The sequence below is a fragment of the Rhinolophus hipposideros genome, assembly GCF_964194185.1.
Source record: "Rhinolophus hipposideros genome assembly, chromosome: 26".
Lineage (NCBI taxonomy): Eukaryota > Metazoa > Chordata > Mammalia > Chiroptera > Rhinolophidae > Rhinolophus > Rhinolophus hipposideros.
The window spans coordinates 21,167,029-21,179,691 of record NC_138072.1 but is presented as its reverse complement, the minus strand read 5'-3'; the positions used below and the strand labels follow the sequence as shown (position 1 = coordinate 21,179,691).

At 43.2% G+C, this 12,663-nt stretch overlaps 1 protein-coding gene across 4 annotated transcripts in view; it reads left to right on the top strand.

The window, feature by feature from the left end:
• The window catches only part of RYR2 (ryanodine receptor 2), a 567,940-nt gene that overhangs the window by 374,998 nt on the left and 180,279 nt on the right, over window positions 1–12,663 (top strand). For 2 of the 4 annotated variants that reach the window (XM_081039032.1, XM_081039031.1), the window contains exons 33-38: window positions 517–677; window positions 1,148–1,177; window positions 2,470–2,629; window positions 3,009–3,095; window positions 5,785–6,011; window positions 10,703–11,483. In XM_081039032.1, coding sequence (XP_080895158.1) covers window positions 517–677; window positions 1,148–1,177; window positions 2,470–2,629; window positions 3,009–3,095; window positions 5,785–6,011; window positions 10,703–11,483 — 1,446 coding nt within the window. The remainder of the gene's footprint in view (window positions 1–516; window positions 678–1,147; window positions 1,178–2,469; window positions 2,630–3,008; window positions 3,096–5,784; window positions 6,012–10,702; window positions 11,484–12,663) is intronic. The other 2 variants (XM_081039034.1, XM_081039033.1) reach the window with 1 other exon arrangement.

Genomic DNA, 12,663 nt, shown 5'->3' with positions numbered 1-12,663 from the left:
TTTTCAATATTAGATCTGAGGTATTTCAAAGTGATTAAGGTATAAAAATGTCGCATATTAGCGATGGGAAAGATAAAGCATATTCAAAAGTGGGTTACAGGTGGAAAACTCTAGCATAGATAGCATACTGTGTAAACTGGAAGAATTTGAAGCTTAACTACCTAATGGTTGATAATTTTATTAATAAGTATGCTACATATTACACGTACATATGGTATGTGTGTTATGTGTGTACACACAACATATATACATACACACTTGGGAGTATAAAAAGCCTCAAATCATTTCGCATGTTTGCTCAGATCGAGTCTTTTCCCTTTTCCCCACTATTTCCGGTTTAATTCAGGACCTCTGCGTTAAGACTGATTTTGCAATGTCCGTCCTTGGTGTCCATACCATTTTAATTGGACCCAGTGATTGTAAAGAAAGAAATACATTCTTCCACAATCCAGAGACATTGCAAATCAAAGGTTTGTTTTTTCGCTTTGCCAACGCCTGGTTCTTCTGTCTTGACAGTACTATTACTCGGTGAGAATCTTTCCTGGACAAGAACCTGCTAACGTCTGGGTGGGCTGGATCACCTCCGACTTCCACCAGTACGACACAGGCTTTGACCTGGACAGGGTTCGTACAGTCACCGTGACTCTAGGAGATGAAAAAGGAAAAGTGCACGAAAGGTTGGTTTTCCTCAATTTCTTACGTGAATGACATCTGACGAAAATGTTGATAAACCTAGGGATTTTTTTCTTGAATTTCATGCCCACAATAATGTTTCTATTTATAGGAACAATATAATTAAACCCTTAAGGTCAGTGTCCTTTTTGTAGCTCATACAAGTGAGTAAAGAATCTGAATATATTGGAAGTGAAAACCATGATAACATAAGAGCAGTGCAATCCTTTTGGGTAATAATCACATGCTCGTTCAGGCGACATTGTATGTGACTAACAACTTGGGTGACCAATATTCAGCCTCCAGTTGAGGGATTAGGATGGGTGAACATGAGGGAGGTAGCATATGGTCTGATACGTATCTTGGGAGCTGGTTAAGTGGTGGGGAGACAATGTGAAAACATGATGGGGCTAGTGGTTTAGACCAGGTGGACGCATTTGAACTTGGACTGAGGAACAGTGGGTTCTTTCCTCAGCTTGGCCATTGACTCGCTGTGTGGCTTTGGGTAAGTCAGTTACACTTTCTGTGCCATCCTTTTCCATTTGTAAAACAAACCAAACTCAAACCAAACCTTCAAAAAAGTGAAGAAGGCCATCTTCCTTGCAGAATGAGACAAGAGAAGATCTGACCATTTGCATCTACCTTTTGTCCCCATGCGTCCTCTCTGATCTGCTGTGACAGGTCTCGTAGAAGTAGTCCTTCATATGTTGCTCTTCTTTTATACCTGCGCCTCATTTTTGGTGACTGGAAGCTCACTCTCCTGCCTTCAGGTTGTAACACTTGAAACACTTGAACTTAGTCCTTGAGACAGTGGGCTGGCAAAAATCTCCAATGCAGAATGCTTCACATCAGTATGGGAGCCCCAAACCACCTGTTTCCGGGAATCTTCTTGGGGATATATTTGATTTTCAGAGAAGGTGACCATGTAAGGAAATAACTCAGTATGGAGATGGGCTACATGATGGATGATTTTCAGTGTGTGAATGGAGTCTAGAGAAGGGTTGTTGCATCTTACATAAGTGGTGTAAAGACACACAGCCAATTTTGATTATTCTGAAACTGACTGTATCTCAACCTTGTTCTTTGCCTGATTTTGGCCTTTCTTTTGCTGGTCTCATTAATATATTTGCTGTCAAGTGGCAGAGAAAGTGCAAATAGATTAAGTTTTGTTGCCATCTCTGGTGAAGGTTTTGGTGAGGTTGACACTGTGGTGGGGTCCGTTGTTCATACCACTGGTTTTGTGCATATTCTAGCTGAGTCTGTCTCGTAACAAATCACCGGGAATTGTCCACAAAGGGGCATATTTTTAGCCAACTTTTAAATATATTGACTCACTGATGGCTCACATAGAATTTGCCTAAGAACTTTGGTAATGTTTGGCAGTGAATGCTTCTCAACTCAGAACAAGTGGTTAAAAAGAAAAAAAAAAAACAACTTATGAGAAGGAAAATTACAAATTTGGATGATTATTAAATAAACTTTTTTGAACCTCAGAAAAAGGCCCAGTTTGGTTTGAGTTTTTGGAGGGAAGGTGCAGGTCAGTTCTTACCTGGTTCCAACCTGTTGACCTGTCTCCCTTAGGCGTGAATTTAGGGACGTGTAAGACCTGATTCAGAATGTCCACTGAAGTCAGTGAAGTTTTGCTCAGAGTCACAGACTCGGGCCCATGCGCACCTCTCCCATCACAGCATGAGCTTGTTGCTTGCGCAGCATAATTTAGGTGTAGTTTGCAAGATACCCATACTTCCTATTGCCTCTGTGGTTGTACAAAGATGAAAATATGTTTTTGAAATTCAGCATCAAACGCAGCAACTGCTACATGGTGTGTGCGGGCGAAAGCATGAGCCCCGGGCAAGGACGCAACAACAACGGGCTGGAGATCGGCTGCGTGGTGGATGCTGCCGGCGGGCTGCTGACATTCACCGCCAACGGCAAGGAACTAAGCACCTACTACCAGGTACTGGTCTGCAGGGTGGGCAGCTCCTGGGGAGGGAAACCAGTTTATCCATTGGAGGAAAACACATTTTGTAAGATCAAAAAGTAAATTAGAAAACAATGGAAACAGAAACCGGTTAATTATGTATTTTCATATCTGTTTGCATAATAATTGTGCCATAAGCCCTTCAGAGTCAATGGTGCACTCTTCCAAAATGTTCACATAGCAATGAAATGACATGATTTCAATAATGATTGAGAGATGGTATCCGGTATCTGTGGGAGAAAAAGGAAGTCTCTGGTCCCCTTCTGTAAAGTGTTTCTTAGTTGCTGTGAAGGAAATATGTTTTCTTTTTGCCCCTTCCTTGACTAATAGTATTACATTCATTGGTTTCTCTAAGGTGGAGCCAAGTACCAAATTATTTCCTGCGGTTTTTGCACAAGCTACAAGTCCCAATGTTTTTCAGTTTGAGTTGGGAAGAATAAAGGTAAGAAAGATGCATTTTTGGTATTAAATTTGGGTTATTTTCTATTAGGGAACTAATGTTTACTTCTTGTTCAATAAATTCAATGTTTTATGAGTACTGCTAATAATCATATGATAAATCATTTTTTTAAAAGAAAGGTAGCAATGTTTGAAAATTCTATCATCTCTTTCAGATCACTAGGGAAATATAACTAATTAGAAAGAGTTTGACTTTGGTCATCATAAATGCAATTGTCAGTAAAATTAGGCTTATATGTTGGTGGTAACTGGAGAAAGATCTGCTCTCATGAGAATGACAGCAGGTGGTGACAAGTCACTGTCAACAACCTGATGCTTGATGCTGTCTACCCTGGAGGAGATGAGGAGAGCCATGAAGCGCATAATGGAGAGATAATGATAAATGAGAAGGGGTTTTAAAGGACAAATTAGTCGAATTTGAGAGTGAATTGAATGAATGAGATCTGGTGATGAATTGTATTCAGGTACTCTAGGGGAATGAAGATTCAAGGATTAATTTAATTTTTTCGGTGTGGACAACGAGGGAATGCGAATGCAACCACAAGCAGAAGAGCTAGTTTCAGTGTGGGAAAAGGAACTGGATTAATTTCGCAGTTGTAAACGTTGAGATGCCAAGTGCACATCAGGATGAATGTAGTAGACAGAGTTACCAGGCTGGCTTGGTGACCTTGTACGTGTTCTTAAACCATGTGAGATCAGTTTCTGCCTTTATAAGTGAGGTTCCCAGCTGCCACAGAAAGGCCGATGCAATAGGAACTGAAAGAACCCACTATGTTAATCAAAAGGGCTTTAGGGACCTTGCCAGAAGAATTTCTGCAAAATGATGGAAAAACATCTATATTCTGGTGAATTCAAGATTGAAAGTATCAGAAAGGAGGCAGCAAGTTTTTGTTTTGTTTTTTATTTTGACAAAGTTTCTCAGAACTCTGATTTGTATATCGGTCCATTTGACATTTCCATTTGGGTGTTTTTTAGGTATGGCCAGTTGATTGTGTTCGAAACAGGACTGCTGACTGCCACTAGCCCCTCCTCCTGAGGGTCTACAGTCTCGTGTCATTTAATAGCAGATCGGGCTGCTCAGGCCCAGGGCCTTGAGTCGTCCTTAACTTCCTTCCTTTACATTCTGCATCCTGGTTCCAGTTGCCAGGAAATCCTCCGCCTTCTGACTGCCCCCATCACTCCTGCTGATAACCACACTGCTCCCCATCACCATCCTTTCTCATCTGGGTTACCTGAGTGGCCTCCTAATGGGCTTTCCATAATTCATCCTTGCTCATCTGTTTATCATACAACAATCTGAGTGACTGTCGCTGCTTTCAAGTATAAATCAGATCATGTCATTCTATTGCTCAAAACCCTAGCAACCCTGTTTCCCTGAGAGTGAAAATTAGACGTCTCATATCGGTTCTCATATCCTAGAGAACCTGATATCCTGACCCTCTGACTCCATCTCCCACAGCCCTCCCTTCCTTCACTCCATACTGGCCAAGCCGGCCTCCAGCTCCTCCTGAAACTCAGCAGGCAAACTTCCTCCATGGGTCCTATGCACTGACTGTTTTCTCTGGTGGAAATATCTTGCCCTGCTTATCCATGTGGTTCTTTTTTTCTTAATTCATCTTCTCAGTGATACCCATTCTGACCACCCTTTTATTATTGCTGCCCTGCATTCTGGTTTTCCCACCCTGTTCTTTGGTTCCCCTGTGACCTCTTTTCTAACATATTATTTAATTTTCTGACTGATGGTGTTTATGTCTCCAATAAAAAATAAAAAAAATAAAAAGAAAGTGGAGGCCATTTTGTCTATTTTGTTGTTGGTCCCTAAAATGGTGCCTGGCTTTCCCCCGCCCCATTCACAGAAGAGAATAGGACGGCAGCTTGAGGCTGAGGCCATCTGAAGAACTCATGGAGAAGCTGAAGGTCAGGCAGGAAGATGAGATCATGGTTTTTATACTACGGTCTGGAATAGGCAAGCAGAGGTGGTATTCTGATCGTAAATGGTTGAGTAAGTTTTGGCAAAGTAGAGACCTCTTTCTCCTTGAGACCACACTGAAGGAAGGAGGATGGCTGAAGATATTTATTGGTGGCGGAGGAAGGTGGGGGAGAAATAAATTGTGTTAGTTAATGCCTAGTTAATTCTGTGTTCTTGTTTGATAGTCAGGTTTATCTGTTGAGCTGTCTCTGGTATACCACTCGTTACTGACACCTGACAAATCTGACAGTGAGTGAGTGTGTGGCTTAAGGATGAGGTGGGTGACAAAGGAGAGAGAGTGAGAGAGAGAGAGAGAGGGAGAGAGAGAGAAATGGCTATGACCTCTCTTTCAGGAAGTAGCTACAGACTTGCCAGGTATCTCTGAAGGCCCAGCTTGGTAAATAATCATGAAGGATGTGTGGTTATACTCGGTTGCACTTTATTCTCAGTTTGCCAGAGAATATATGGGAAACGAACACCCCTACACCTGGGCCTGCCCTGAAATTCTAGGTATTTTTCTCTCATCACATTTTCTCTGCTGGTGCTCTCAGGAGCTCTTCAACTCAATTTTTGTTATTTCCTGTATTGACTTCGCTCGACCTGTAGTGGATCATATTTTCCTTATCGCTTTCCTGTGCAGAATGCTGGTCATTGTTACTCCTGGGGAGTCTCACAAATGACTTCTGCTTCCCCACCCCCCCAGAACGTGATGCCGCTCTCCGCGGGGTTATTCAAGAGTGAGCACAGAAACCCGGTGCCTCAGTGTCCTCCGCGTCTCCACGTGCAGTTCCTGTCACACGTGCTGTGGAGCAGGATGCCCAACCAGTTCCTGAAGGTGGACGTGTCCCGGGTCAGCGAGCGCCAGGGCTGGCTGGTGCAGTGCGTGGAGCCCCTGCAGTTCATGTCGCTGCACATCCCGGAGGAGAACAGGTCTGCCCACGCGCATGCGCGACACCTCAAACTAGACCACTCCCCAGGGGCTCCGGGGTGCGTGGGGACACAAAGTGAGGTTTAAAAATATCTCATTTCTTACAGCAGCGGAGGCGTTACTTTGCATATTCCAAGTTTAAATCTGTTTCTCAACCACTTTGTTCCTGAAACAAAATTATTATACTTTGGTTGAGGAGGTGATATGATAGTGCATTGCTTCTTTCAGCTCTCTTGTTTTCCTTATAACAACAGCAAGTAAAAACTCGGGCAGGCACGCCTGCAGTCTGACTCACAGCTTAGCAGAGTAACACAGTAACATAGGCGTGCAAGAGGTTACAGATGGAGTCATAGGAATCAGTGCAGCCATTCATTTGACAGAAGTGAAACACTGAGACTAAGAGACATTAATGAGAGACGACTGTGAAAATAGGGTGAGAGCTTTGGAATCAAGCTGACATGCATTCTAGCCAGTAATAGTAGTAACATAAAGTATAGTCAGTGCCCAGAGGTAGCTTTATGGATTTCAGTTTTTCCATGGCGTGGCCAATTAGAGTGCAGGGATTTCATTTTCGTGGCCTCATTTTAAAAAAGAAGTTAGTTTTGGAGCAAGATTTCCATCCCAAAATATCATTAAAAAGTTCAGTCACAAACTGAGTGAAAACATTGCATGAAAACAATGCAACGACAAATAGATTTGCTGTCCTTGTAAGTCTTTAATCTTAAAATGTTGTAGAAGCTATGTTCAGTTTTACATATTTAGACATGCTTGGCTTTTTAAAAAAATTAGTACCTTTAAAATTTAATGTGTGCCTTGGAAAACAGTTTGTCAGTTCCTCAAAAAGTAAAATATAGAGTTGCCGTCGGACCCATCAGTCCCACTCCTAGGTATCTACCCAAGAGAAATGAAAACATGCCCACACAAAAACCTGTATACGAATGTTCATAGCAGTATTATTCACAGTAGCCAAAAAGTGGGAACAATCCAAATGTCTACCAACCATGGATAAATGAAGCGTGGCCTATCCATACAATGTCCTTTGAAATAAAAAGGAATGGAGTACTGATACATGCTACAAAATGGATGACCCTTAAAAACATATTACATTTAAGGGCCCATTCTCCAAGACCATCCATTATAGAATCTCATTTACATGAACAGCTCCTAATAAGCAAATCTTTAGAGACAGCAGTAGATTAATGGTTTCTTAGAGCTGGTGGGCCTGAGGAGTGACTGCTAATGGGTACTGGGTTTCCTTTAAGCTGATGAAAATGTTCAAAACGTAGATTATGGATCTGTTTGCACAAATCCATTACTATACTAAAACCAGGGAATTACATATTTTAAATATGTAAATAAATTGTATAGAATGGAAATTATATCTCAAAGACATTTTAAAAGAAACCCAAAGAAAAAGTAATCTAGGCAAGCAAATTTTTTATGTATTAAATATTTATACATTTTAAGTGAAATAATTAGAAAGATATATCATTTATAATGTTCTCTTTAGGTGATGGGATTTTATTATAATTTCTTATGTGAGAAAAGTTTTATTGGAAATTTACATCTGATGGTGTTTTGAAAAAGTTACTCAACAACCAAAAGAAACATAACATTTAGGAAGGAATTTTGCTTTGTGAGGGGAAGTATTTTCTCTTTTCTAAGCAGAGAATTTTAAGATTGTAATGTATGTCAGCATGCCAAAATCAGAATCCCAGCGTATGCTCCTGTCATAGTAATTTATAATTTATATTAATTACCTGTGACAAATGAATGGATCATTTAAATTCTTTCTATAGACCATAAAGAATTTAAGTCAGGTTCCCAAAATATATAAAATACAAATGCATAAAAATGTGTCATTGGAATCAGGTTACAGAGAAGGTAAGAATAGGAGAATAACAAAGCTAGGGTACGACTGGTGACAATCACTCATACTACGCCGTCTGTGAGGCTGGTAAAGTCAGGTCCCATATTGGTCTCACTCTTCCTAGAAGCCAAAGAACAATCTGATGAGTTTCAAAATTCAGATTCTAAAAGGGAAGTGCCAACTCGTAGGTGAGTAGAATCTTTCCGCCTGTCCCAATAACATGGAAAATAATATTTAAAAATTTGGGATGGTAGTAGATATGTCAGTCCTCTGTTTTCATTGCACATATCATGGTATATAATTTAATTTACTTGTTTGTTTGGTGGTTTCCCTCCTAAACTGGACAGTAAGCTTCCTTCAGGCAGGAATCATATCTACTGTTCACCTCATAAGACCAGTGCACAGTGCTTAATACTTAATATACACCCCATAATATTGGATGAATAGAAGAATGATATTAAGTCATCAAAAAAATGTCTCCACTGGGGACTATTAAAGAATATAATGAGTTGTATTAGTCAGCTTTTACTGCAATAACAACCCCAAAATCTTAGTGGCTGCAAACAAACATTTCTTGCTCATCTTCCAGGAGGTCCTGGGTCCCCAGCAGTTCTGTCCCAGGCTGGGAATGGACTGTGGGTATGGCACACAGACCTTCTTACCCTAAGACCCCACTCATCGGGCAGTCCTGATCTGGGACATATAGTCTCCAGGGCTAAGGACACATGTCCAGGAGGGCTGACACTTCAGGCTAAGAGTTTCTTTTTGCTTGTGGTAGATGTTATTTCCACTTAGATTTGATTGTCCAAAGCCAGTCATACAGTCTATCCCAAAGTAAGTAGGGCAGATAAGTTTACTCCATATGCTGGGAAGAGCGGGGGAGATTATTTACTGACAGCAATGTAACCCACAGCATGTGCTAAGGAGCTGCTGGATTATATATTTGGCATCATCCTTCCAACAAAAGAGTTATTTCTTTTGTTGCCCTCCTGCTAAAGCCATGGTTTGGTAAAGTATGAATATTACTCCAAGGGATTGGTGTGGGAAGACACACTACATTATTTGAGGTATGTGCGTTGGTTTGCCTTGACCCGAGTGCAAAGTTTTGAGATGTAGACTACAAACCCTTTAGAATTCTCTCATTCATTCATTCCACAAACAGGTACTAGTGTCCCTGGTATTCCTGGCACTGAATACAAAATGGTGAACAAAGCAGACATGACCCTTACTTAAAGGACTAGTTCAGTAGGGAGAGAGGAAAGAACATGGTATCGTGAAATGAGTAATGGGGTGGGGGTGGATTGGGGGTGGCAGCAACAATGTAGACTGTGAAGTCCTTGTACGTTGATTCTGACGTGAGACCGTAGACTAAGTATGTTCTCCGGTGAGAACCTAGAACAGATATTCCGCATTGCTACAGTAAACATATTTGTGTATCTGACTATCATTCTGGCTGACGGGTACAGTCCTATACTCCCTGGGAGACTGAAAGGCTTGACTAAGACCTGGAAGTCATTGTTCTACTTTGAGGGAGGGGGCTGCTCAGTTACACCTTTCCAAGAATTAGGTGCTGGCAGTGGGGCCAAGTAGTTGTGTGGTTTCCTGGAAGGCCAGGTGCTGCACGAGGTGGGTTTCTAATGCAGGAAGCTTTTGATCTGGAGAGTTGAGAGTTGGGGTCTGGACAAATTCTGCACCATGAAACCACCATGGCTTTTCATACAGTGCCTATGACCTGCAAAGCATAGATACAGTGGTTAGGCATGAGCAGGATAATGGAGTACCTAGGATAGTGACAAAGCTTAACGATAAATAATCACCAATAATTATTCAGTACCTACTGTGTACTAGGCTGAGTGCTGGATGAACATTAATAAACACATATATAATAACCCGTTCTGATGAGCGTTTATTCCAGTTTCACCAAGGACGCCTTTCTAGATGAATGAGATTCCCTTGGTTATGAATATATCAGGTTTCTACTTTTAATGCTACAGTGTCACCCAGGAACAATCTATATAATTTAAATTGTTTAGAAAAATTAGCACATGTAAAGGAATTTGATAAAAAGAATGTGCTCTTAAAATGGACTCTATTCTAAAAGGAAAGACTTTACTCAGGCATATTTTGGCCATATTTTTAAGGTTGTATGTGATAAATGGTCATGATATGTAGCAGAAGCAAAATGGCCCGAACTGGGAAGCAGTCTGGTGGAAACTCAGATTCCCAGCAAAACTTTCTTAAGTGAAAATGTCACTGTAGTGGGTGCTTCATGAGTTGCACTTACCTAGTGGAAACCCGGGTGACACTGGCATATGTGTATGCCTGTGAGGGATGGTAGAAGGTAAATGATGAGGGAGAAATGAGCTCTCTGTCACCTCCTTCTAATTGGTTAGGCGGCTAGCTAGTCACAGGTCAGAGACAAGGGCACAGACTCCTGAATCCAAGGCAAAGTTTCCTGGCTTCTCAAACCTAGTTAGCCAAGGTGGAAAGGAGTCAGCATTTTCCAAGGAGTGCTTGCATTTTGAAAGGAGGGCAGTCCCCCGCTTCCGACTGAGACCCAAGTATCTGAAAGAGGTGCCTAGAACCTAGGCTGAAAGGAGATAATTGAAGTCCAAGCTTGAGTGGTGGAAATTTTCAACACAAAATTCTATACAGAAGAAAAGCTGTAAAACATCTAGAACTGATTTTTAAGTAACCTGTGCTGCCATTAAACAGGTCATGGAAAGGGCACGTGCAAAAGGAAGACAGCGCCTGTTTCCCCGAGCTCTTGCTTTCCCCTGTGCTTGCAGACTTGTAACCGCCCCCCCCTGCCCCGCCCTGCAGGTCTGTGGACATCCTGGAGCTGACGGAGCAGGAGGAGCTGCTGCAGTTCCATTACCACACCCTGCGGCTGTACTCGGCCGTGTGCGCCCTGGGCAACCACCGCGTGGCGCATGCGCTGTGCAGCCACGTGGACGAGCCGCAGCTGCTCTACGCCATCGAGAGCAAGTACATGCCTGGCCTGCTGCGCACCGGCTACTACGACCTGCTCATAGACATCCATCTGAGCGCCTACGCCACTGCCCGGCTCATGATGAACAGCGAGTTCATCGTGCCCATGACCGAGGAGACCAAGAGCATCACGCTCTTCCCGGACGAGCACAAGGAGCACGGGCTCCCGGGCATCGGCCTCAGCACCTCGCTGCGGCCGCGCATGCGCTTCTCCTCGCCCAGCTTTGTGCGCGTCAATCACGATTGCTACCAGGACAGCCCCGAGTTCCCGCTGGACACACTCAAGGCCAAGACCTTGCAGATGCTGACCGAGGCGGTGCGGGAGGGGGGCCTGCGCGCGCGGGACCCGGTCGGGGGCACCACCGAGTTCCTCTTCGTGCCTCTCATCAAGCTCTTCTACACGCTGCTCATCATGGGCGTCTTCCACAGCGAGGACCTCAAACACATCCTGCAGCTGATTGAGCCCCGGGTGTTCACCGAGGCTGTCCCAGAAGAGGAGCGCCAGGCGCCGCCCAGGGAGCCCCGCATAGAGGACGCCAGGCCCGAGGGCACACGCGGGGATGCAGCTGAGGGGCTGCTGCAGATGAAGCTGCCCGAGCCTGTGAAGCTACAGGTGAGCAGGCGGGAGGGCCCCAGGTGGGCAGAGGGTGAGGGGTTGGGAAGCTCAGGATCCCGCAGGGCCAAGACACTGACACTGGTCTGCGTGTTCCTGTAGAACGGTAGTTTCCATAAAATTAACTGTCGTCTTGTTGTGTTCTGGGACCCACCAATTGAATTTTCTTACATTTGGAATGGAATTAATAAATTTTCTAATGGAGTCAATTGCCATTAGTTAGTCAAAGATAAATTTAGTTTATTTGTCTAGGTAGTTTCCTTGGCCAAGTATAGGTCTGTCTGTCACACGTGTCTACAAGTGTGGCCTGTCATCACTTTGTTTCTCTGTGTGTATGTGTGTATATATGTATATTGGTGTGTATGTATAGTTGTGTGTATGCACACATATGCATATTTATGTATATGTGTGTATATGTGCATGTGCATATTTGCGTGTGTATGTTTGCATGTGTGTGTGTACATGTGTGTGTATCTGTATTTGTATGTACAGTTATGTCAGTCTGTGTGTATAGTGTGTTTGTGTGTATGTGTATATTTTGCACATAGGTATATTTGTGTGTTTGTCTGTCTAAAAGGAGCGTAGACTGTGAGCTTCTGTCCTGCCAGCTCTTGTTCTCCCTCTGAATCATCAGCCATTTCCTGCATGTCTCCTCTTGTTTCTGCACATGCATCTCACCGCATTTTGGTGGAATGTGTGAAATGCAGGCATCCCACACTGTTTCCTACCCCCTTGCACTCTCGCCAACCTCAGGCACTTGCTCACCTGTAGCAGCTCCTGTCTCACAGATGTCACTTCCACCTCCTCCTGTGTTTCTGAGGAACCGAAGGCATGGCCTGCCTTTGTTATCATGATGTCTGAGGACCCTTTCTTTAGCCTCTTTGGTCCATTAGAGTCACTTGGATATATATTACTATTATCAATGGCACACTGCTCTGCTCTCCGTTCCTCCGTCAGGTCTTCCTTAGAGCCTGGCACTTGGTGCTGGGGGAGGGAACAGATGTGGGCCCTGCCTTCGTGGAGCTTATAGTCCCTGGGGGAAATACACAGTTATTGATGAATTTCTTACAAAATGTCTCATTGCTACTTATGTTAAATGATCTGAACGGATAGAATGGATTACTAGAAGAAAAAACATTGCAACTGGATTGCCGTGAGAAAGGTGAGCGGGATCCTCTCT